This window comes from Protopterus annectens, chromosome 1.part2 (genome assembly GCF_019279795.1).
Source record: "Protopterus annectens isolate FY-2018-M chromosome 1.part2, PAN1.0, whole genome shotgun sequence".
Lineage (NCBI taxonomy): Eukaryota > Metazoa > Chordata > Ceratodontiformes > Protopteridae > Protopterus > Protopterus annectens.
The window spans coordinates 1174493715-1174520813 of record NC_056727.1 but is presented as its reverse complement, the minus strand read 5'-3'; the positions used below and the strand labels follow the sequence as shown (position 1 = coordinate 1174520813).

General features: G+C 40.1%; 1 protein-coding gene across 1 annotated transcript in view; it reads right to left on the bottom strand.

Moving 5' to 3' along the window:
* The window catches only part of PTK7 (protein tyrosine kinase 7 (inactive)), a 2009558-nt gene that overhangs the window by 382371 nt on the left and 1600088 nt on the right, over nucleotides 1-27099 (bottom strand). The window contains exon 13 of the mRNA XM_044060033.1: nucleotides 11261-11388. Coding sequence (XP_043915968.1) covers nucleotides 11261-11388 — 128 coding nt within the window. The remainder of the gene's footprint in view (nucleotides 1-11260; nucleotides 11389-27099) is intronic.

Below are 27099 nucleotides of genomic sequence, written 5' to 3'. Positions count from 1 at the left end.
GTCCATCAACCCCCTTTTTCCACATTTTCTACATGAGGTTGGAGTATTGTGTCAACAGTTGCCATCTTACTTATTTCAACGCAACTCTCCTACATTTTTCAACAGTCATGCCGGACTGTTGCAGGTTTTCTCACACAATCCATTATTCTTCTCTTTTCTGGAGCATCCTTATTTCTTACAGCCTTCCTCCTCTCTCCAAAATCATCTTCACTAGCATATCTTCTGCTTTCTACCCATGTACATGAATCCCAGTAATCTGAATTTCTACAATTGGAACTACTGTGGCTTTTGTTCAGATATCCTCATTGTTTCAGCCATCCCTCAGTCTGCATCCTACCACACATCTCAGGCACTTCCATCTCCACCACGTCCAACTTCCTTAACTACTCTACCTTTGCTGCCCAGGTTTAACACCATACAGCAGTACTGGGTCACACCACTATTTTGTGCACCTTACTTTTCAGCTTCTTTGGTATTTTTCAGTAACATACTACCAGACACACTGTGCCATTAGGTTGCAGCCCCTCTGAATTTTGCTTTGACTTCCTCATTCAAACTTTCCTTCTCCTCAACCATCCCTCCCAGATACATGAAGCTGTTAAACTCTTCCATTACCTTATCTTATATCTCAATATTTAGCTTCTTCTGGATTTCTCCATTTGCTGCCATGACAACTGTTAAGTCTATACTTGGTTCCTTCCCATCTGCCTTAGGTTTTGCATTCCACTTCCATAATGTGTGCTGAAATTCAAGAGTCTGCTAGTAATGCTAACTTGACCCAAAAAATTAATTCAAAGTAAAATTGAGCACCTACCTAAACAGTGTAAATGCCACTCATTTACTTCAGAAGCAGCACACTCTTGTTTCCTGATGTAACTCTTGCATATGCTTTCACATGGACTCTGCCTGCATACTGCAAGTTACCACAACCCTGAAACCATATGATGACAGAAAGCCAGTCTCATGTTTAGCAACAGACTTGTCAGCAAACCTACAAATGAAGGCCTACATATACGATTTGTTTTGCCAGTAAAAAAAAATAGTAACTAAAACTTGTGTTTCAACATGACTTAAGACATATTTCTTACAGATAGCAGGCAACCATAAAACTGCTGAACAAAAAACTCTTCATTTCCTTGTCTGACATTTGTCACCATGTTCACATGATGGGTTGAAGCTGCAGACGTGAATGGGAGGTGTTACGTCACTTTAGCAGGCATTGAACTGCACAACTCCAGAACAGCAATACTACAGTGTCCTTACTCTGCACTGTTTCTGCCTTTAGCAGCTTTGTAACAAGTGCCAGTGTCTTACTTTCTGAAATATCTAATGTGCATTGCTCTTGCAAATTCTTCTATACCAACTAAGCTAAAAGTAACTAGGCTTCCAACATGCAGAAACTGGGGGTATACAACGATCAGTGAAGATAGGATGAGAATCTCCAAAGTCTGCAAGGACTATCAGTTAGACAACCTGAAGGACGGAGGTTTGAGTGTCATTTATAAAACTCAATTCAGTAGCTGGTATGAGGAAGCTTAGTACCTTCAAACAAACAGCCACAAGAACTAAATCAGGACCTGAGAAACTGTCCACTGGAGAAGAGAAATTTATTCCAGGAATTGGCCGGTTTACAGGTGTATGCATCCAGCACAAAATATGTATGTGTGAGTCTATGATGGCTGTATCTGGGACTCAACACTGTTCACTTATGTCCAGGAACTAGAACAGATGCAAGAAGAGCTTCCATGCTAAGACTAGAGCCTTTGTTGTTTATGTAGCTACAAGCCAGCTGTTAAAACAAAACAACTGAACCCCCTAGCATCCTCTGGCTCATTGCAGCCACCACCATGCATTAGGTGAACTCCCTCGGGGCCGAGGTCAGAACAAACAGCAAGGCTCAAAACTAAAAATGCAGGAGACTCCTCATTCAGTACAGGAAACTCATACACACACTTGCCATTCTAATATGCAAAAGTAGAGATCTTGGATTTTCAAATAGCACCATCAGTGTCCCCATATCAGACAAGAGAAAACCAACTGCACCATGACCATCAGGAATTTCAGTTTTGAAAGAAATTGAGGCCAATGAGATCCAGAGCAGGCCTGCAGTTCTTGAATGTCTTGGGGATTAAGAAGAATATGGAGTAATAGTGGGATATTCTCTCATCTTCAATTGCTCTTTTTCAAACAGAATATTCAACCCCTATTAACATTTTATGTTTCTGGCAAGTTGGAACATCTGAAAAAGAAAAGGAGTGTACCTTGGGCATTTGGCAATCTGGGCACCAAGGCCCAAATCCCTCTGTCTAACTAGATGGCCATTAATGCACAGTGATAGAGAGGAAAAAAACTCCCATTTAGCTTTAGAATAGGACAGTTGGGCAAGTTCGCAAGTATTCTGCTGCTGTTGTCCTTTAGATGAAAATAATCAGTTATCTCCGATTAGGAACAGAATGTCTGTCTCTGAGCAAGCGCTCACTTCTTAACATGTTTACCATTTTGGATCCTTCTAGACTATTTCAGCTGTTGGTGCTGACTCCACCTATACCAGAACAGATGTAGGTTGTTCTCTTCCATACAAACTGATGCTCGTTTGGGGGAGGTCTGAAAGCAAATGCCAATGGCCATGCAAAGGTCACCCCTTCCCTCTTACTGCCCCCCCCCCCCAATTCCTCCCTGACTACAGATGTGAGGTGGTCTGGGCTGTTAAAGGAGGCAATAGTGAATGACGCCTAAATTATTGGTCAGTCATGTATGATGGTGTAAGGTCAACTCCAGTACATGCAGTCCTTGCTGCACCATTTGTGGCATTATGCCAGGCACATGGTAAAGCTGAAGGATGAGATCGGTTAATACCCGACAGACGAGAGCAGACTTGGCCTCCAGCTCCTCTGGTGACATCTTGCTCATCTCAAATGAAAGCTATCGCTGAGGTTGAAGCCACGTGGAAGAGGTCATTTAGCACCCTGGCTGAAAAGTCAGAGGACAACACCCATTTCCCAAAGCATACCAATGCCCTTATTTTACACGTGGACTGCAGGGCCGTGCAGAAAAGGAACTTTAAGTGTCTATGGCACAACAATGTAGTTTATGAGGCTGCACAGACAGCATACCAGGATAAAACCCTGACTATGACCCAACTGCCCCATGTTCAATTAGCTTGGCTGACTGACTGAGCAGCAGGGACGGACGGAGGCATATCCATCCCAGGATACTGGGTGGCTGCATGGGTGTACCCATGATGTCCTTGCCAGAAGCTGTGGAATGGACAGGGAGGGACTATCCCAAAGGGCAGTAGGGGAGGATCTTGGCTGAGCTTCAGCAAAGGAAAGATGTCATACATTCACATTGTATGCCTATCCCACAATGCAACTTTGCAAGCAAAGGAGGGCAGGAAACTAGTGTAGGCCTTAAAAGGAAAAGCCCACGGCAGATGATGGGCAGAATCCCCCCCCCAGGATATCCTTAAGATCTGCACTGGCCCTGGTAAAAATTATGGATGTAGTCTGGGGGTGAAATGGATAGACAGGCGGATCCAACGATGTATGCAGGGCACGGGTAGAAGATCTTGTCCAGTTATCTAGGAAGAAGGATCATAACACTCAGTAACACTCAAAGCCTCCCTGAAAACAAACCATTATTTTTTTGTAGGATCCCTGCCCGATAGCTGGCTGCTCCACTACCTTCAACCTATTTAGCTCATTAATTTCATGATGGCAGCAGATGGGCATCCCTGATCTAGGCAAAAGCCCTCCAAACCCATTAGTTCTTAATCAGTAAAAGCCCTATCCACCAACCTGTTCCTCCAGTAATGACCGCCTGTTGGTAGGGAGAGGGTCATACTGCTAGCCATGATCCAGTTAAGTAGCCTATCCATCACACCTCAGAAGTTATACTGATAGGTTCACAGGAGATTTCTAGACTAGCGACTTAAGAGCCCTTACAAGTCTAGCCAATATATCCTGTTTTTGCCCAATATATGGCCCCTAGGGGCAAGAGGATGGTATGGATTTGTGTCTATGCCTTGAGTATCTTACATAATGCCCCTATCCATAAAGGACATAGGCACTACCCCAGGTGTGAATTTGTGATTCATCAACCATTGATCCAAACTGCATTTGAAGAGGGCTAGGGAAGGGCTCTGCCTAATGTGAATAGCAAGCCTGTTCCAAAGAAGGGGCATCTATAGGACACATACATGTCTCTGCAGCATGTTTTGTTTGAGTTGCCGACTAAGTTTAGATCCTAGATAGGGTGACCCTCCTGCTGTTTACTTGCTGATGTGTAGCAGCTCGAGCAAGGCTGGATTTGTGACTGCTTTGTAGATTAAGCATAGGTCACCCTAAACAGTCAGCAGAAGACAGAATAAAGGGATCGAGCTTTTAGTCTAGCTGCATAGGACATGTTGTTTACACCCTTTATTTCCTTTATGAAGAACCTTCGAGGTCACTCCAACTGCTTCAAGCACATGTCAAATGGCATCACACTCTGCACCCATAAGGTCTGCTCCCAAAACATTCCAAACAGTGCATGTCGACTGTGGGTGAGAAAAAATTGTGCCTGCACTCTGTACATTTCTGATCAGTCCTGAACCATGTACACCTAAACACATACCACCCCACAGACCCACATCTTCCTAACACTGATGAGAAAAACTTGACAAGTGGAACACCACAAAGCTCAACAACAAGAAAATCTACAACAGATAAAGTCCAGAAGAACATAAAACTGCTCAAGAAAAGAGAGGCTAGGGAGCATGAACATAAAGGTACTTCTAAATGTGGGCCAGGCCTAGGGGGTGGGGAACCAGAAAATAAATCTCAGCCAAAGACTACCAAAATAAGGAAAAATCTGATTTGAATATATGTGCCAGTGATGTACATGGACACGTCCCGACAACTGCCCAGGTGACTCAAGTTCGACTAGCAGCTTGGGAGCTTGATGACACTAGTAGCAAAGCTGGGTAGGGGGCAGGACAGGCCACACTGACTGACTTGATCATTTGAATGAGGAATGGTGATGCACAGGGCAGCCTGGGGGCAAGTGTAAGGCTCATTAAGCCACCAATGAGTGGTGGCCTTCTCAGCAACTGGGCAGAAGTACACTCAAGGGGAGGGGAGGGGCATTCTGGGCCACCTTGTGAAGCTGTTCACTTGTTTCTCACTTAGTTGGTGGGGTCAGGTTTTTCAAAATGTTCTCATTTCTGTGATGCCAATGAGAATAAAAAGCACCCTCATGGCTGCCTTAATGATCCCCCAAACAGAGAGCTGTCTAAGCTCTGGATGAAACCCCAGGAACAGAGGAACAAAAACAGATCACAAGGAAAAGGGTGGGGTGGAGCATGATGCATTACTGGTGCAGGGGAGGAGCTTTAGTCTTTAGAGCCTGAAGGGAGAGCAGACTCTACAAGGCCATCTCCCAGGCCTGTAATGCCAGTCTGCACAGGAGGCAAGACCTTGTCCCCCTCTGTTTTTTTGACATACCAGAGGACCGTGGTATTGTCTGTGAACCACCTTAGTACCCCAGGAGAAAAAAAATAGGCTTGAAGATTTGGAGGGTGAAAATCAAGGCCTTCATCTCCTTTATATTGATGTGTTCCCTTGTATGACCTGGAGATCAGACATCTGTCCTTCCAGGATTCCAGGGCTGCTCCCCATCCTAAGTTTGAAGCATCCATGTACAACTCCTGAGTGGGGAGAGGTGGTTGTAAGGGTAGATCTGGGTTCCTTGCAACTTGAAGTATCCACTAGTTTAACTCACTTTTCAAGCAAGGTAGGAGTGGGATAAAGTCCAGAGAATGAGTGTGCTGCATCCATCAATAGAATTTTCTCATGTTTAACTTGGCTAAAGGGAACATGGGGATCGTGGTGGCCAAGAACCCCAAGAGGTGTACAAAATCCCTAGCAGTCAGGGAATGGAGGAGCAAGAGGTCTTAGAAATAGGAAGTTAGGGACAGGACCTTTTCTGGAGGTAAGGAGGCTAGCATCCTGTTTGAATTCTGCAGTCCAGAAAAATGTTGTCTTGGGAAGGATCAGAACAAATTTCTGATAGTTGATCATGAACCCTAGACTCTCCAGGAGAGACACCCTGAAGGAGAGATTCTCCTGAAGGATGTCCCGAGACAGGTCTTGGAGGTGCAGGTCATCTAGGTAAGGAAAAAACTGTATGCCCTGTAGTCTGCAGTAGACTATGACAGGAGCCAAGCATTTTGTGAAGACCCTCGGTGCCATAGACAGACCAAAGGGTAAAACAATGAACTGAAAATGTGGGGAAGCAATAGAAAAGTGAAGAAATTTCCTGAACCAAAGGTGAATGGGGATATGAATGTAGGCATCTTTGATGTCTAATGACACCATAAAAGCCTGGGGAAGTATGAGAGGAAGAAGGGTGGGTAATGTTAGCATTCAAAAGTTGGGAACTTTCAGAAAGGTATTTAGATGGGAAAGGTCTAGAACAGGCCTGCAAGGGCCATCCTTCCTGGGAACCAGGAACATCCTAGAGTAAAACCCTTCAACTTGGCAGGGTGGAACTTCTTGAATAGTGCCTTGAGAAAAGACTGGATATGACTTGGGGGGGGGGGGGGATTCCAGTTGTTCTTTCGGAGGTTGTGGAATGCCCCTGAAGGGGGGAAGAGTTTTCAACACCATGAAATATCCTTGTCGGATGATGGATAGGACCCAAGAGTCCCGGGTTATCCAATTCCAAGCAGGGCCAGAAAGAGGGAGGTGGAGACACAAAGGAGTTAATAGACCTGGAGACAGGTAGTCACAGACTACCTGGCTTAGCCTGAAAGGGCTGCTTCTCAGTGGGAGTAGAGGAGAAAGACTTAGATGGGAGTTTTTCCTAGGATCGCTCTTACCTTTGGAAGACTGTGGCCTGGCTGGTTTTCTGACAAAGGTGGTTTTGGTAGAATAATTTTTCTGAAATCCGGGGACATGGGAAACAAAAGATAAGTTTCATATCTTAAAGCACCTTTCCCTTTTCTTGTAAAGATTAAAAAAGTTCTGCGGCTCAGTTAGCAAAGTCTTGTCCAGAGGGGCATCCATAATCTTTACTTTAATATCACCAGGCAAAGGTTGGAGCCTAAGCCATGAATACCTCCTCAGGACAGACCCAGATGCAGCCGCCCTAGCTAAGAATTCCTCGACACAGGTTACAAGGTAGTCCTATCAAGTGCAGTTATGATGCCGTGGTGGCAAGAATAGAGGAGAGCTTAGCCTGCATCTGTTAAAAGGGCCAAGGAATATTTTGCCATATCACTGATAATTGCCCTGAAGGCCAGAGTAGCAGAGGTATATACCTTTTCCCTAATCTCTCAATGACTTTGCTCTCCTTATCTGAGGGAAGCTGTCAATTTGGATGCCCTGTCTGCAGAGAATGAAATGGTGGCAGTGTCTGCAGAGGGCCATTTGAAGAGGAATTTAAGAGTCCTCAGGCACCTTATAAAATCTATCTGGGCACTTGGGGTCTGGAGACTGGGAATCGGGGCACTTTAAAGCAGCTGGAAAGGCATCTATGAAGGCTGGCAAGGGGATATGGCAGATGGAGAGGGGGAAGGCATTGAATAGGCCTTGGGAGAAGGCCTGCCAAGCCGGTGTTTGTTCCTGGGGGACAAGAGAAACATGTTTAGTCTTCAGCTATTTCTTTTTTGGAGCCTCCATGTGGTGGAAGGTGGATGGGCCAGACATCAGGCTGCACTCCACAATGTCTGTAGGAACATCCTCTCCTGCATAATGATCTGGGTGACGCTACACAGGCCTTCAGTAACAAGCCATGGCCCCCTCATGCCAGAGTCAGATGCCTGTGATTCCCTCACGGACATGCTGGTAGAGTCCTTCACTGCCCCCACTGTGGTACCTGTCAAAGGAACATCTACCGACTCCGGGATGGCCTCTGGGCCCACACTGGCCTCAGGAGAGATGTCCGGATCTGAGGAAGCAGCGGGTACATCAGGCCATAGCTTCTTGGCCCTTTTTGGTTGCAGATCATCTGAAGGGCCCGACACCACCTCCATATTGCGCTCGAGATGCTAAAGGCGTTGATTCTCAAGATATACAATACAATGAAAAAGTATGGCCCTTTTTGGTTGCGGATCATCTGAAGGGCCCGACACCACCTCCATATCCCGCTCAAAACACTAAAGGCGTTGATTCTCAAGATAAACAGTGCAATGAAAAAGTATTTGCCCCCTTCCCGATTTCTCATTTTTTTGCATGTTTGTCGCACTTAAATGTTACAGATCAAACAAATGTAAATATTAGACAAAGATAATCCAAGTAAACATAACATGCATTCTTTTAAGTGATGATTTTATTTAAGGAAAAAAACTATCCATCCTATGTGAAAAAGTAATTGCCCCACTAAACCTAATAACTCGTCGTGCCACCCTTAGAAGTAATAATTGCAATCAAGCGTTTGCGATAACTGGCAATGAGTCGTTCACATCGCCGTTGAGGAATTTTGGCCCAGTCTTCTTTGCAGAATTATTTTAATTCAGCCATATTGAAGGGTTTCTGAGGATGAACCGCCTTTTTAAGGTCATGCCACAGCATTTCAATGGGATTCAAGTCTGGACTTTGACTAAGCCACTCCAAAACCTTCATTTTGTTTTTTTTTAAGCCATTCAGATGTGGACTTGCTGGTGTATTTTGGATCGTTGCCCTGCTGCAGAACCCAAGTGTGCTTCAGCTTGAGGTCACAAACTGATGGCCAGACATTCTCCTTCAGGATTTTTTGGTAGAGAGCAGAATTCATGGTTCCATCAATCACAGCAAGTCATCCAGGTCCAGAAGCAGCAAAGCAGCCCCAGACCATCACACTACCACCACCATGTTTGACTGCTGGCATGATGCTCTTTTTCTGAAATTCTGTGTTACTTTTACGCTAGATGTAACGGGACGCACACTTTTCCCGAAAAGTTCAACTTTTGTTTAGTCAGTCCACAGAATATTTTCCCAAAAGTCTTGGGGAGCATTAAGATATTTTTTGGCAAATGTGAGAAGCCTTTATGTTCTTTCTGGTCAGCAGTGATTTTCGCGTTGGAACTCTGTCATGCATGCCATTTTTGCCCAGTCTCTTTCTTATGGTTGAGTCCTGAACACTGACCTTAACTGAGGCAAGTGAAGCCCGCAAGTTCTTTAGATGTTGTTCTGGGTTCTTTTATGACCTCTTGGATGAGTCGTCACTGCACTCTTGGGGTAATTTTTGTAGGCTGGCCACTCCTGGAAAGGTTCACCACTGTTCCATGCTTTCTCCATTTGTGGATAATAGTTCTCACCATGGTTTGCTAGAGTCCCAAAGCTTTAGAAATGGCTTTGTAACCTTTTCCAGACTAACAGATGTCAATTACTTTGTTTCTCATCTGTTCCAGAATTTCTTTAGATTGCGGCATGTCTTCCTTTTTGGGATCTTTTGGCCTACTTCACTTTGTCTGACAAGTTCTGCTTAAGTGATCACTTAATTCAACAGGTCTGACAGTAATCAGGCCTGGGTGTGGCTAGTGAAATTGAACTCTGCTTTCCCAAAAATGTGATTAACGACAGTTACTTCATGATTTAACAAGGGGGGCAATTACTTTTTCACATAGGGCCATGTAGGTTTGGATAGTTTTTTTTCCCCTTAATAAATAAAATCACAAACTGCATTTTGTGTTTACTTGGGTTATCTTTGTCTAATATTTGTCTAATATTTAAATTTGTTTGATGACCTGAAACATTTAAGTGTGACAAACATGCAAAAAAATAAGAAATCAGGAAGGGGGCAAATACTTTTTCATTGCACTGTAATTTCAGGGAAGCTAAATGGTTATGAAGGGTTTTGGGTACAAACGCCTTACAAACAGCACAGGTGGTATGGTCGTGGTCTTTGCCTAGGTAAAACAAGCAGAGGCTGTGAGAGTCCTTATGGGTAATCTGCCTTCCACACTGATATTTGCCTTTCCTAGTTGACATGTAATCACAGCAAAATACAGTAGCCAAAATATTAAAGAAAAAAAAAAACAACAGTTTACTTATCTGAACCAAAGTTCGCAACTTGTATGATGAACGATGACCAGAGCAGGCTATCGGACAGGCAGCAGAAAAGTTCTGAGGTTGGTATGTGCCGACATCTGCTTTATACCAGACATCTCTTTATGGCTGATGTAGGTTTGCTGATGTGTGGCATCGCACGTAAATCAGAATAGCAGTACACTTTTGTATACTGGCCAGACATACGAGTCAGCTGGTGGCGGACTCCCTCATATTATGAATACTGCAGCATATGAACAGAAGGACATCATAAGTTATTGTGGTTCTCCCCGCTTCCCTTCTGGTTCTAATGCTTGCTCACATGACTGCTAAAAATGAAAAAGTCACAATTGCTTTTTTCAGAACCAAGAATCAAGTCACAACTGAGCACTCGTTCGCAAAAAAACAAGCAACACGTTTCAAAAGTTCCATCCACCCCTTTTCCCCACTTCTGCACATGGAGTTGGGGTGTCACTTAACAGTGACAATCAACTACAGCCAATGTTCACACCATTGGATGGCTAGCCCTGCTGTGATTGTTTTCTCATACCACACAAATACATGCACACTCACATTTACGGCTAATTCAGAGTGTTCAATGCACCTACAGTGGGAGGACACTGGAGGACCATGAGAAAACCCACACAAACACAGGGAGGACATGCAGACTCTGCAGAAGAGGCACTCCAGCACAGAATTGAATTGAAGAACCTCTTGCTGTGAGGAGATAACACTACATACTGAGCAACTGTGCAGCCCATATTTCATAAATTCCAAAATAAAAAAAAAAAGCAGCCAACTAGTTCCAGATGTGTTACATCAAGAGGATGAGCAGAATGCTGAAACAAATAATTAATAATGTATAACGAACAATGTGTTGTGTATGGCAGACATGCTTTGCTATGAAAGCAATATCTCCATGATACAAAAGAGAGGTGGGAAAGAGAAGGTAAGCAACATACAACAGTTTTTACTACAAAGTTCTTAAAAATGTAATGGTGGAGGCTCCTAAATGCACATAACCTGGAAAAAGTAAATCCAGAAGAAATTCAAGAAAAAAAATGCTGATTCCCTTTAAGGGTGGTAGACATAAGGATTCCAAATGAAAGAATGAAGGCAAAAATAAGGTAAACAAAAGGGGATTCTTTGTAAATGATGCACTGATTACACCTGAAAGCAAAGGAACATATGTGCTAAAAAAAAAAAAGAGTTTGAAATACAGTTATTTTTTCTATTGTTTTAAGTTTCCTTACCTACAACATAGAGGAATGCGTCTGTGTGTTTGATATTGCAGCTGTGTCCAGCTATACATGTGTACTTCCCAGAATCTTCTGAAGTAACATCACGAATAACCAGAGAACCATTTGGCATTGTCTGAATCCTACAAAGAAGCACAAGGGAAAATATTTAACTCTAAATATGCGAGTACTGTAGAACACATAGGGGGCTTTACAACTATGGTGTACCACCAAGCAACCCAACTCCCTTGTCTCACCACTACTTTGCCTTGAGCTTAACAATCCTTTTCCCTCAACTTGAAGGCATGGCAGTCTTCTACCAGATATGCATTCTGACTGTTTTGGATAAAGAAGTCTTCAATTATGCATTTAATGAAGTGTCAAAATGGTGGGCTCAGTGGCCACAATTCTTGGTCTTTTAGATTACCAATCAGACTACTAAACTCATCAGTTCGGCATGATGTGAGGTCTCCTACATTTTATGAGCACTCTTACACAAAAAGTAGGCCATTCTACCCCCCCCCCCAATGCATTTGGCTAGCTACTTTCTTTGCCCCCCATGAAACTCAGACTGGCAGAAAGTACACCATATTTGTCTCCCCAAGACCAGAGCAGCAATGTGATCAATGAATAGAACCCTTATCCCCTTCCAATATTACTGACTAGGTTTGTTCCAGAACAGTCACTTTACTTTTGTACCACTTGGTCAGCATGACAGAAAGTGCAAACAAGGAAGGGCTCACCAACAGTTATAAGGTGAGGGACTTCAAAGACATTAACTTATAAACAATGCAAAAAATAAAAATAAAATAAAAAAACAGTGCAACTCTCAGTGGTTTACAGCCATTAAAGCACGTTAGTTTCTCTTTTTGTAGAGGATAAAATAGTTTAAATAAATTATGTGCACTTTTTCCCAACTAGAGTTTCACCAGCTCTGCTCATTTCCATCTGAGTTGCCTATACTAGTCTTATGGCAGTATTTCAGGGAACTTTTAGTTTTATCTAGTTATTCATCTTTCATTGACCAGGTTAGCCCCACTAGGCTTGTAGCCTCTGTCCAGGGGAGATCCGAGGTGGTATTTATACTACTAGAGGAAATCTGGCAAGGGCATGAAGGAATTTCCTCTACTCACCAATGTTGTGAATGGGACCCATTTCGGAGAATCACTTCACATTTCTGTTCCAAGTGCAGAGGCGGCCCAGAGAAACAGGGAGGGAAATGGGGAGAGGAGATGGAGTGGTCAAAGAAATGGGGAAGAAATCAAATATCAAGACAGAAGAATGTGTGCAGGATTCTGAGGAAATGTTTCAAAGAAATCTGTTTGATGGTGACAAGTCAGCAAATGGTGGATGTATAACTACAACCCTCTTGTCAGGAGGGTTGCACACTGATTTACTTAAAGAAATGGTGGTGCACAGTGAACCAGAAAATGAAGGAAATGCTTCCTGGGAGAACATTATGGAGAAAAAACAAAAGTAGGATGCAGACACAATCAATCCTGAAGAATAGTGGTGAGATGGAAAAGAAAACATATGCAGAGAAAGTAAATGAAGGCAAAAGTAGAGTAGCAGAAAAGAAGGAAATGCGGTAAAGATTCAAAGTAAAGACCACAAAGAAATGGGAAAGTATGAAGTGTGGGACGACTTAATCACTCCTTTGGGTGTAAATGCATGTCAGGCAAGAACATTTATTCTTACAAATGTTTTGTGACATTATATTTGAGACTGTTTGGCAATGGAAAATGCTCTTGGGGAATATAAAAAAAGACTGTAACCCATGGAATCTTTATGCAGTAAAAGCATTTAACAATGAAAAGAAAATTCTCGTACAATTTTGAACAGAGGTATAAAGAGAGACTTTGAAAGGACATTTGAAAACTTTTAGAGTAAAGTAGTACTGGAAATTGCGAAGGTTTATGACAAAAGGGGTTTATGGACTGGTGGCTAGGACTAATATTGTGTTAAAAATACAAAGAAAAAGATATACATATTACAAACGAAAAAGGAAATGCTGAAAAAATATATACCGCTAATTATGGGGGTTGGTATAATGGTTAAGGTGTCTTACTAATACAAGGTACAGTGTTTGATTCTTACCTTTGAGAGAGAAATTGGCTATGAACTTATGAAAACATGAATGTAAGGAAAAGGGAAAATGAAAACTTTAAAGTGCTTTCTGCAAATGTGAATTGTATTAAGAATACAATAAGAAAAAAGGGATTTTGGACTTTTGTAATACATGTAATGCAGATGCTATTACATCAGAAGACAAGATTTTTTAACTAATGAAGCAAGATTACAAACGGAGAAAACTAAGGGGAGGAAAGATGACCTGTAATTTGGGAATGAAAGATGCTCTGAAAAAGCCATATTCTGTATTAATACAGTAAAGATATTACATATAACTTTTGCAAAAAAATGAAAGTTAACCATTATATATTTAAAAAGGAAAGAAACAAGAATGTAGAATTATAACAATATATGCTTATACTAACTGTAAAGAAAGGAAAGCTTATTTCATCAGATTTTAGACTATGCAGTGATAAATATGAATATTATAATGGGATGAATGAAAATGAAAGACATTTCTGTGTTGGTTATAAAATTTGGGAATAAAGATGCAAGTAGAATTCAATGGGGAAAAATAGAAGAAATACAACAAACCTGTCTTTTCTGGAGAACATATAAATTATCATTCAGAAAATGAAGGGAAAGGCAGTCCATACAGCCTACCTCGACCTGGCAAGGCCCTTCCACACATACCCCTCTCCAGGTATCAAAAAAAAACTCATCAGCGGCTGACAAAGTTTGCAGATGACTGCAAACTAGGCCAGTAGTCTAAAACACATCACACAGATATGATCTGGGGACATCTAGATCAAGGGAGGTCATCGTCCCCTGTACTCATCACTTTAGACCTATGATGATGAGTACAATGCCCGTTGAATGTGGATGGGAGATTGCAGATATACCCAGGGGGATTACTTCAGTCACTGCTTGACAGAGGCACAGCAAAAATATAGGCATATTTTTATTCAAACAACAAGGGTGAAGCTAAAGCCACATAACTATGGGCTAGGCTTATAAATGCCCTTGGGCAGATAGCCTAGTATGAACCTATAAACCTATAAACCTAAGAAAAAAGGCTTATTTGATAAATTCAGTACCGATGGGGAAAATGCCATACTTGGCAAGTGTACTTATGTTGCCAACAGTATTTGAAAAGGGGTTACTGCTGATAGTTTTTCATTTATAAGGAGTTGTAGATTAAACCTAGGAGTTTTGTATGTAAACAAAGGCAGTGGAGGTTTAGGGTTAATTAACACCATGATATATGCTGTTCCATTAATTTTTTAAAAAGTGTTAAAATGGATAAATGAAAAAAATGAGCAATTAGTAGTGAACTTGTATAAATATTAAGTGTGATAATTTTTGGGATGCAGTAAAAAGGAGATTCAGTGTACAACTGAAGAAATAAAATGCAACCAAGAAAACCATTTTTGTAGAAAATAAACTATGACAAAGAAAAATGTTATAAGAAGGCAATGATAAAACATTACATGTAAAGCCACAGGAAAATCTAAAAGATGAAAAAAATTAAAGCTATTACAAGAAACAAATGGTGTAATCAAAAAGTAGAATGTCAAGATTGCGTGTGTACTGGTTAATAGATAAATTGGCAGTAAACGGAAATATGCCATATAAAAAGTAGAGTAATAGAATATGTTTACTTTGTCAAAAAGAAACTACAGAATGTGCTTTTGAAATGTAAGAGAGTAAAACTTATTTGGAAAACTATGAAAAGACGACTTTTTTCGAAGATATAAAAAGTGGATAAAATAAATATGGATATTAAAAGAACATAATTATTTATTATTTTATTTAATATTTGTTTACCGGGAAAGTCCAACTTGGAACAAAGCCAATTTTCAGTGGATGCCCGGGGAGAAAACACTCCAGATATATGTCTTTGTAAAGTGGGAGGAAACTGGAGTACCCGGACAAAACCCACATGAATACAGGGAAGACATGCAGACTCCGCACAGAAGGCACTTCAGCAGATAATCAAACAGGAGAACTTCTTGCTGTGAGGTGACCACGCTACCGCTGCACCACTGTGCCGTCTGTAATTAAATATGTTAAAAGAATAGATAAAGTTATTTTCCGGGTTATATGACATGAAAGAATAAAACAATTATGTTCAATGGTAAATGTATTCTAGCAACAACATTAAGTAAAATCAGATAGTGGTTATGGAAAAAAAACAGTAGTGGTCTAACAAGGACGAAAGTGTACTGATTTGTATAGCTATATATCTGTACATTTGTAAATATGTAAATATTTTGTAAACAAACAAAGTGAAAAAGCAGCAAACCAAAGACCAGGAAGGAACCGGACCACAAAACTTATAAGCTTTCGGCTCATTTAATAAAACACCACGAACTTCATTAGAATAAATACACAAACTTGAAACTACCCTTTAAATACTTGTCATGTGCAAAAAAATCATCCAATGACAAAATGCTTCAAATAAATTATTTAAATAGCCACTGTGATGTCATGAAAATTTAAAAATACACTACAAAATTTTTTAACATTGCATATGTACAAAAACATAAAAAAAATATATGTATATATATATATATATATATATATATATATATATATATATATATATATATATATATATATATATATATATATATATATATATTTACTTTGTTCTTTGGAGCCGTTTAGCCTATTTTGTAAACAAGTTATTTTTGTATATAAATGAAACAACCCTACTCTTTTCGATAAGTACAGAGGGATCTTTTGCATCCACTTCAGCTACCACCAACTCAAGCAGATGGGACCTCAGTTTAATGTCTCATCAGAATGCTGGCAAACAGAGTGCGGCACCCCCCCCCCCCCCATTATGGTAAATGAAGTGTCAACAACTGATATCCCTGGTGTGGGAACAGAACCCACACTTTTGCATCAAAGGCAAGTATACAACCTTGCACCACTGAGTGTGTTTATTATGTAAAGGACTCGTATATAGCCAACTTAGCCAGAAACCTTCAGTTTTGTTTGAGCCCCTTCTGGCCCTCACCACAGACTTATGATTATAGCAAGCCAGTGGCCACTGTACTGAAATGAAACAGTGTTATTACCTTAAAGAACAATTACAATAAAGTATCCTTAAAGGCTGAAGAAATGGTAGTTTTACTATTATGATAATGTCTCTTCAAAGATCTGCTGTCATGGTTATCTTGTGAACAATATAAGGTAACCATAACAGCAAATTCAAAACACTGGTAGCATATCAATGAATGGTGGACAGTTACATAACCCCCCCTGTAGAACAGGGATAAAGACCTGTCCTCCTACTGGACGTATGTGCAGTAGGCCATGTTGCAGATTCTAAAGTACCTTGTGCAGAAACAATCTGGAATATGTTGCAGATGAAGCTGCTGTCCTGGTGAAATGTGCTGCTTTTGTGTTGCTCAGAGATGTTACATGCATCAGTACACTGTACTAACTATTTAGGTAAAGTCAGCTTAGTGACTAGGTAGGTATTTTCCTTTTCTGAATGAAAAACTAAGCAGTTTTTCTTAAGCCATTCATTTTCTCAGTTGAATCTCCAAGTTATCTGCATGCATGCAGGAAATAAAAGATGTTCATCTTTACTTTGGCACTTTTGTTAAAATAAGATAAGTCGTAAAGATTCAATGCAAGTCACTGCTAATGAATCTTCTGGTAAGACAGACTTGCCCTCAGTGACAACCCTTCATTATACAATGCTTAGTAAGGTGGTTAACACATGACTTGCAACTCTGAAATCCTTCCAGATTTTGAGCTCTTCTGTTTCTACTGGTTCAGAATGCACAGTCAAATTTTGTCATCAGTTCAAATCATAAGGAGGGCAGATTTTTTTTTTCTTGGTGATCTTAGGAGAATTTTTCCTTTCAGAAAAGTCTTAACAGTTGATTAAGTTGTGATATTTGGGGGAAAATGTTGGTAGATAGGCAGACACTGCTGACACAAACTTTAATTGATGAGCAAATAAAAATAAACTTGGTATGGAATAAGGTAACAGATCCAGGTCTTGTGACAATTCAGGAAACTTTTTTCCCACCTAATGGTCTCTTTTCCCTTTGGGATATTTAAAATCAGAGTTGAAAATAAGTTGTCTCTAAGAATCAAAATTCTGTCCTCCAGGGTGATAATGGGATATAGTAACCTTGTCTTCTGCTATGTTAGCAAGGATCTGTGTAGATGCAATGGTCACTGCAGAAGGCTGTCAAGCTAATGAGAAAATATTTTGGCAGTCTTGAATAAAAGGGAGCTATAAGGACAAGGCTGTCTTTCTTTGATTAACTCTGATTCAGATGAATAAGAAAGCAAGGCATTTATTAACATTCAACTTCATGCAAAGGAAAAAAACATCTGTCTTTCAAACAGCGTCATGATAAATATCCAGTAAAACTCCTCTACAAGTGATAAAAGTACAGACAACTTTCTTTCTAATAATATTTAAAAGAAATTATCCAAACACAGTATTAACAACATAGATAAACCCTTTTCCTTTAAGGAATTAAAGGAACAAATACAAAAAATCTTAAGACAAAAAAGGCACCAGGACTGGAAGGTCTAATTCTGGAATTTTACAAACTCTTACCTAATAACATCTTGCAATGCATTCAGTAAGATTTTCAAGAAGTTAAAACTACAGCAAACATCCCTCCCTCATGGAAATACTCATCTCTCCCATCCTAAAACCAAATAAAGAACCCGACCTTTGCACATCATACAGGGCAATCTCTTTGCTTAACAATGACTACAAGATATTCATGTCCATTCACAACAGACAGATTAAATAATATTCTTTCAATATTAATTCATGAAGACCAAACCAGGTTTATCAAAAACAAAGATACAAGACAATGTAATTAGATTGCTGTCCTTAATAGACTTGGCAAACAAGAAAAAAACATAAGCTTTCTATTTTAAGCCTTGATACAGATAAAACTTTTGACTTCCTAAGTTGGCCATATTTGTTTAAAGCTCTGCAAAAATACAATTTCTCCACAAACTTTATAGGATTAATTAAAGTCCATAGCCTATGTAAAGATTGGATCTTATCTATCTAGCCCATTCGAAATATTAAGAGATAAACAGGGGTGCCCCCTTCTCCCCATTACTCTTTGCCCTGGTTATTGAGCCTCTTGCAAATTAGGTTAGAAATAATGACAGTGTTAAAGGATATAAAGTGTCAGGCAAGTTATCCCCTAAGATACAACTGTTTGCTGATGACCTACTAATAACGTCTAATGATATCGAAAATTCAATAGATCACCTATTACATAATTTAGACTTCTTTGCAAACATCTCTGGTCTAAAATTCAATCACAGCAAAACTTATGTACTTCTAGTGAATAAAAAAGTTACTATGAAACTTAGATCAAAAAGAGAACATGAGAGGGCTTGCATATTAAACATATAGGTATCATTACTGAATCTAATTCAGATGCGGCACAGTGGTGCAGCAGTGGTTAATGTTGTCGCCTCATAGCAAGAGGTTCTCTGGTTCGATTCTCGGCTGGGGTACCTTCTGTATGGAGTTTGCATGTTCTCCCTGTGTTCCCGTGGGTTTCCTCCGGGTACTCCGGTTTCCTCCCACATTCCAAAAACATGCATCTGGAGCATTTCTCCCCGGGCCTCCGCTGAAAACAGGCTCTGTTGAACCTAGTCGGACTATCCCGGTCAGCAAATGTTAAATAAATAAATAAAAATTATAAACAAATCACTCATCTAATTACAAACCGCTTATAAACTCAATTTCTAGTCTAATAGATGGATGGAACAAAATCTTCTTCACATCTGAAGACAGACCAATCAAAATGCTACTGTTACCTAAAATCTTATTAATTGTCCAAGTTCTAATAATTCCCTCACCTGTCAAAATTACAACAGAAAATTAATAACTTATTACTTAACTTCCTTTGGTATCCCCCCCCAAAAAAAGTTGTATCTTAGGGGATAACTTGCCTGACACTTTATATCCTTTAACACTGTCATTCTCTTCTCTGGCACACCACAAGCTGGGATGAAGGAGACATAGGGTTTCCAAATATTGATTTTTATTTAAACTCCGCATTTATTAACAGTGTTGCTTTGGAATAATACTTCTTGTACATCATATTGGAAATCAATACATGAAACCTTACTTCTAAATAGTAATATGACATTGCTCGAACCATATATTCAAATACATACAAACATCTTTATATGGAAATATACATTCAAAGTGAAAGGTCAAAACTTGTTCTCACACCTCTCATAAACCAAATATTGCTGCTGTTTAAAAAGCTTATGCTTTCTAATCAATTAAAAATGTATTAACTGTTTCCTATTGCTTACACAAATGAATGTTTGATATCTATCTTTTGATACAGAAAATGTTAGAATTTAAGAAGGGTGACCTACTATACTGGAATCAATTTCTCTCAGCTAATGAAATAAGTTCTGCAGATATAGTTTGCAAAATTGCAACTGGCTGAACATCCAAACTTGTAAATATTTTATACATAAGCTTATACCCTCATTAGAGGCATACAATAAGAGTAACTTAATCTTGGATTTTATCTCAACAATTAATAGCTCACACAGGAATAAGTCATACATATCTGTCATTTACAAAATTCTCAGAAATGATTTTACCAAAACAGATGTTTCTTTTTGGAATTATTTAAGGGAAGTTAATAGACAAATATTCTCAGAAAAAGATAAAAAACTTTGTTTACAGTCGATGAAGGAACCTTCTCTGTTCTGGCATGTATACACATGGAAATTTTTACATAGATGTTTTTTCACTCCACATAGACTAGCAATATGTACAAGAAAGATGAAATGAAATGCTGGAGATGTGGACACCCTGATGTTGACTGGATATATATGGTTGCTAATTGCAAAATAATTTTCCCATTTTGGTTAGACTTTAAATATCTTTGTAAAGCTCTATAGAATGACAACTGTACAATTTCCGACTCCCTTATCCTTTTCAGTGTTCCTGAAGTCATTCCTAAAAATCAAACGTTTTTACTATGGTCCATCTTCTCTATAGCTAGGAAAATTACTAAAAATTGGAAATCGCAATCAACTCCTGTCTTTAAAGTTAAGTTTATTCATCCTGTGAAATGCATTTGTAAGAATGAAATTGCTACTATAAAAGCAAGGGTTAACACAACCCATCATTTAATTTCTTGGACAAAATTGTCTAATCTGTTAAAGAAATATTCTCCTATGTATATTGCTATTTTAGTTGTTATGGACATTGTATATAGTTTGCTTCTTGTTACTATACAATTAAGTTATTGTGTTAAAAAATGAATAAGATTTTGGAGAAAAAATAAATAACTAGTAAAAGATTCCCACCTAACTGCTGTAATGTATAGCAGAAAGACACACTTATGGGAAACCACACATCTGTACAATGTGATGAAAAATGCATGGCACGAGTTTCCATTTACGTGCCAATGTTATTTTCCTGCACAGAGTACTTGCTAGTTCCGTAGACCTGGAAATGTGAACAGATAAAAAGATGGACGTTCAGTTGAAATGTGTCTCTCATATTTTAATTGCCTCTCTCTCATTTTAATTGCCTCTTTGCAAAGTTGGAAGAATCTAAGCATATCTGTTTAAACATCACTGAAGTATCATCTGTCTTGATCTGAAGATGCCTCGTCTGAAAATCGTCCTAAAAGTCCACAGGGCTCTCTGAACAGGCTTCAGGTTGACGTGAGGTCACTTCCGTTGAGACTAACACACTACACAAAGGACCTACTGTTAAGACACTGTATTCCGGACGGAGCATGTAGTTATTTAAAAGAAATGTTTACCACATTGATTCACTAAAGGATTTCCTTCTTGACATATTCAAGAATAAATCATCCTACTTGATGGATCAGCGCAAAGTGGTTCCACAGATTGAGGTACCTCTACACTGTATTCATAATTTACAGTTGCTGCATATAGGCTCATAGGACCACTTTAGAACACAAACTCCATTTGTTATGGGTTTTTTATGACAATTTATATAGTGATCAAAATTTACTAGGTCATCGATAACACAAAAGTTTGGTCTGAATGATTTGCTCAACGGTAGCATTATCTAAACTATCTTTTTTGCATTGCTTCCTCTATCAGCAAACTAAGACTTGTATTTTGCACTGCGGTTTGAGGAATTACCTTCATCTGAGGTTTTTGAAGTTCTGTCAAACATCCACAAACATGATTTCAAGCAGTTCATCTCATGCTATTCAAAAAAGGACTGAAACCTTAGCAGTATTAGATAAGGAAAAGGAGCAAAACACAGGCATGCTTTATGGTTCATCTGCCTTGTCCTGGTAAATTGGTACTAAAACCACATTACACTCCTGTGTATTGCTTTTGTCTACAACACTACCAAGGAGGAGTTTCTTCCTTATAAAACTGTTTATTTCTACTGTAACTTTTCTGGCGCTAAGGAATGGAATGCACATCCTTTTATCAACATAAAGACCTACTTCGTCTTTTCTATATCAGTAACAGTGTCATTTCTTGGCAGATCAAATGAAAACCCCTTGTATTCTATCCATTCAACACTGTTGAGTCACCTCCTGCTTACCAAATCATTTCTTGCAAAAGTGCTATAATCAAAGGAAAAAAAGACCTTGGCAATCAGAGAATTTACTGTATGATATTTGAAACCTCCTTTGAAGAAGGCTATTGAGAATACACAAAAGACCCCCTAAGGATACATAAATGTTTCAGTTACAAGGGTACTAAATGCCCACCAACCTTTTACTTGAGTCTTGGAGGTATTCAGGCCACTAAAGTCAAACCCCATTAATTATAGACATGGAATATTTCACCCCTCATGGGTTCCCTTGTCTTTAATTTTTCTTAAAAATAAAGGGGTTCAAAGCTAAAATAGTTTGAAAAACCAAGATATTTGAAGTTTTAAAAACATGACATTATAACTTTTTATTAAGGTATAAATTATTGGCACCTTAAATGCAGTGGAAGGAGAGAAATAGAGTCCTAACACTTCAGAAATTAAACTGTGATTTCAACAAAATAACAAAAAAATTGGAAAACTTGCTACAAAAAGGCAATTTTGTAGGAATAGTAGGGCTCTGTTCCAATCTCATTATTTCTAACTCCATGACTGCTGTAAGTAAAGTGGGGTCAGTCTCATACTGTGATCTTGGCTTCAAGTGTACACTCCCACACATTCACGTGTATTTTGTCAAGCCTGATGATCATAATTCAAGTCCTCAATTTCTGTTAGTATCCTGATCACTGAAGAAAATCCAAATTTCAATGCGCATGAGCTACCATGCAAATACAATTACTCCAGTGATAATGAGGAAAGAAAAGCACCAAGAGTGGTAATAAGAACACATGGAAGCTTCTCGTAATGTTGGCTATATGTTAAGTACCTTGCACCCCAACTGGGTTTCCACAGAAAGCGGGGGGGGGGGGGGGCTTAGCACCTTCTCATGGACATAAGCACAGCTAATGAAAACTCTGTCCAGGAAGGAACACACAGGGTGAGTAAACCCCCACATGCTATGATTTGCCATTACAGTGACCTCTACCAGGAAAATACCTTCTACCATTCCTCTACAAACTATAACTAAAGAACAGGTCCTCACTGCACTCTCCAAAGTGGAAAACACTGCATCAATGGATCCTGATAATATGCCAAGATGCCTCCTAAATAGTTTGAAACAACCTGTCATGCCTGTTACAACCTTTATTCAGTCACAGTTTCCAGACAGGCTTCATTCTTAGGGAATGGAGGACTGCAACGGTCATCCCTCTTTGCAAAGGCGGACCATCAACAGACCCCAGGAACCGCAGACTCATAGGTTTGACTGGTTGTATATGAAATGCTGTGGAAAGAATTATTGTGGACCTCAAACAAACGCACAGGAAATCTTCAAACACTGGACCCATCCTGGTTCAGTTTCATCAAGGGCAGATCATGCCTACTAAACTAGAGTCATGGACAAGGGCAAAACGGTACATACTGCCCACACTTGACCTGGCAAAGGCATGTGACAATATCTCACTTGGATATTATAGACAAATTCACAAATTTAGGCATAAATCCCTGTGTGACTTGATGGATAGCCAAATGGCTTACAGGACATGAAGTTAGGGTGGGGGAATCTACTCCACCAAGAAACCTACTACTAGTGGTGTCTTACAGGGTTTGGTACTGCAACATCTCCTGTTTGGAATACATTTCTCTGAAGTCGAAGCACATGTAGAGGGCCTTTAGCTGACCAAATCTGCTAATGACTGCAAGCTGGGAGCAATCACTGAATCCTCCAGGAAGGACTGACAGACAAATTAAGTGATGCCAGAACTATAGTCTAAACCTCAGTGCAAAAAATGCATAATCGTACCCTTTGGGAAAATGACCACCCCTGCAAATGACAACACTGACAACAGCCCCCTAACAGTAGGCCCAATGGCAAGGGATTGGGAATTCAGGTTGACAGTAACCTGAACTTTGATCACCATGTGTCCATGGTGGTGAGAAAATCCTTCTATGTGGCACAACTTATATGGGCATGGCTTCATAGTTACACTATACTCAGCCCTCGTTGGACTAATAAGAGTACAATGTACCCTTCAGCATGTACTTGACAATACACATGCAACAGCTGGAGTGGTCACAGCTGTGCCTCACAAAGTACACAGGGTGTAAATATGTCCTATGTGAACAGCCTCAAAGCTCTGTCTCTGTACTCGGTCTTCTACAAATTGCTGAGGGGTGATCTATACCTATCTTACAAGGCACTGTCTATTCCATCCCTGAAGAATCTGCTACACATTCGCCAAACAAGCAGCACTAGAATTACCCACTCTAAGGATCTAAGCCTCACCTGTAACAAACTAAACAAGCTGGAGGGACAGGTATGCATTAACCTTAACTTAGTCAATTAGGTACTGACCAATGGAGTATTGTTATGTTAAGTGGTTTGACTATTTAATCAATCAATCAATTAGTGCTGGGTTATTCTGATGAAGTTCCCTTGTGGAATGAAAGTGCTAAATCTGTGTGGTGTATTGCAACATTAAAGAACATGTTTTTTACCTTGGTAGTTCGTGGATTTTTGGACTTTCCTGGTGACCAGTGTGCCAGACTGTTTTTCCTCACTTTTTTGTACTTTGTACACTCAGTTACTTTCCACCTTCTTTGTATCGGAAAGATTTCCCATTCTCTGGAACAGGCTTCCCCATTCATGTGAAACGGAGCTCTTCCCCAAGCATATTCATGGATGGGAAATCACAAACAAACCCCTGGTTTGCTGCCTTTGGCCCTTACGGACAGGGGAAATTTATAGATGACCTAAGGCACAGACATATATCCAAGCCATTGTAGCCCATAGGCATTGATAATTGGGAAAATTGGGACATAAATGGCTAGGCTTAAAAAGGCTCTAGGGCAGTTAGCTTAGCAACCTGATATGATCCTATGAGTCACCAAAAAGAAGGTATGCATGGTACAAAATTGTATAAAACAAAGACTTCATAAGTACAGCTGCATCTCCACTTATAATTATAGATGTTTGAGTAGATCAATGTTGCAGTAGAGATTCTTGGGTCTTCCTGCCGTGCTGAAGGCTGTGATCAGCCGGAATCTTTACCATCCTGCAGCTGGTGGATATCTGTGCCATTAGACATCCAGAGTACAAAACAGGCTTCAGTCAGTGCCATCTTCAAGTCTTTATTGATGAGACTGCAAAGTCCGATGGTTCTGAGGAATAGTACAATCTTCCCAACTGTCCTAGCACAGATCAACAGCCGTGATCTAAACTAACAGGGGAGAAGGTGATGATGAGAAGTGAAGCTCTCCCCAACCAAAGGGAAGGAATCAAAAAGGAAGATGGCAGGAGGAGGGTGGGAAAGTGTACTGTGACACTGACGTACTCAAACATCCACAATTATACGTGTAAACACAACTGTACTACAGTCATTGTAGTTGATGTTGCAGCACTGATTATGGAAGGACTCTGTTTTTAAGAGGGTGGTTGTACAGAAACATTAGCTGGAGACAACAGGCTCTGCAAAATGGCAGAGGTGAACCTAGCTCTAGCCTTGGAAAACTGAGAAAGTGGTAATGTTTAATGAAGATATGGGCAGATGTCCCAAGTGCAGCCTTTAGAATGGCTTGAGTGGGCTGCCCTTTCAGAAAACCAGTAGTAATAACAGTGCTAGTAGATTTACGTCTGGTGGAATGAGCTCTGACTTTATAAGGAAGTTGTCATGATGAGATTAAAGTGACACAATTAGCAATCCATTTAAAACAGTTTTGTCACCGGTTTACCATATTACCCTCAGCAAATGTCAGAAACAAAAGGTCTGATCTGTTAAGAGAAATCTGTCTTGTGTAAGTACCATCTCAACTGTGTATACATACAAGGAATGCAAAATCTTGTTTCCTTTGCTCTGTGGGTTTGGGAAGAACACAGGCTGATGAATGGCTTGACATAATGGCAATTCTGAAACTATCATAGCCATAAAATAGGGATTGGTTCTAAGGGCAACCCTATCCCTGTGCAAGTTAAGGAACGGTTCCTTGTACATTACAACTCGGAGCTCAGATATGACTGGCAGAAATAAAAGCAAGAGGCAGAGTGTTTTTCCCTGTTAAAAGTATGAATGGGGCCAAAACACCAAGTTCAAATTGTGGCAAAGTGAGTTTTTCTAGCACAAAATTCAAGTCCTAGGGAGGAACAGGTCAGGTTCCCCTCTATGTGGTCTGAAAATAGCTTCAAGTGTGAATGAGAGCAAACAGAGGTGAGGCATGAATCTTGATGCCGGAAAAGATGAGCTTCATTTGAATAGGTGAGAGACATTCAAGTACTTTTGCTGTGTTAGCCTGTGAAGACCGAATACCTTTGGACTGGCATTAGAAAAAAAACCCTTCCCATTTAGCTTTACAAGACTTTTTAGTGTTTGCTTTCTGGCCTCTTTTAAACTGGAGGGAACATCCCTCGAGTAAGATAGAGGATGGAGTCAAAATTGAATCCTTCAAGCATGAGCTTGAGTGTTGTCAGGTTAGGGAAACATTACAGACGCACTAATCTGGGTGAGAAGGTCCATAATCAGAGGCAGAGCCCCCCCAACCCCGCCACACACACAAAGTATGAAGATGGGAGAGAACCAATGCTGCCTGGGCCAAAAAAAGAGCAATTAGGAACATTTTGGGCCCGTCTGACCCCACCTTTAGAAGTACCCTGGGGATATTATTTGTGGAATTGTTATTTGTGGAAAGGCATGCAGGAAGAGCTTTGTCCATTTGAAGGAGAAGGTGGATGCTCTCTATGACTCTGCCTGCTGGGTTCTGGAACCACACTTGTTTAACTGTTTGATGCCAGACGGGGCAAACAGATCTATGTCTAGGAACCCATCTCCAACTGGTGAGACAGAACCAGAAAGACTTCCCTTTTTAGCATCCATTTGTTGGGGTACAGGAGTGTTCGGCTCAGAGAGACTGCCATGTAAAGTACAGTTGTGTACACTTACCATAAATGTAGATGTTCAGGTGTATTCACTGTTGCAGTCATTACATTTGGGTAATCCTGCTGGCAGGTTGCCCTCAGTCAGCCTGAATTCCAAAGTCCTAGGTCCTGCATCGGCCGCAGTCGCCCCCCTCCCTGACATCAGGTTGTCAGGGGTATAAAAGATGCAGCAGACGCCATTTTCTTTAGTTTCTCTTGTCCCAGATGTCAGGTGCCCCCGAAAAGGGTAGCCAAAATTTATATTCATATAAATACATGCACCAACATAAACTTTACCTTCATCTA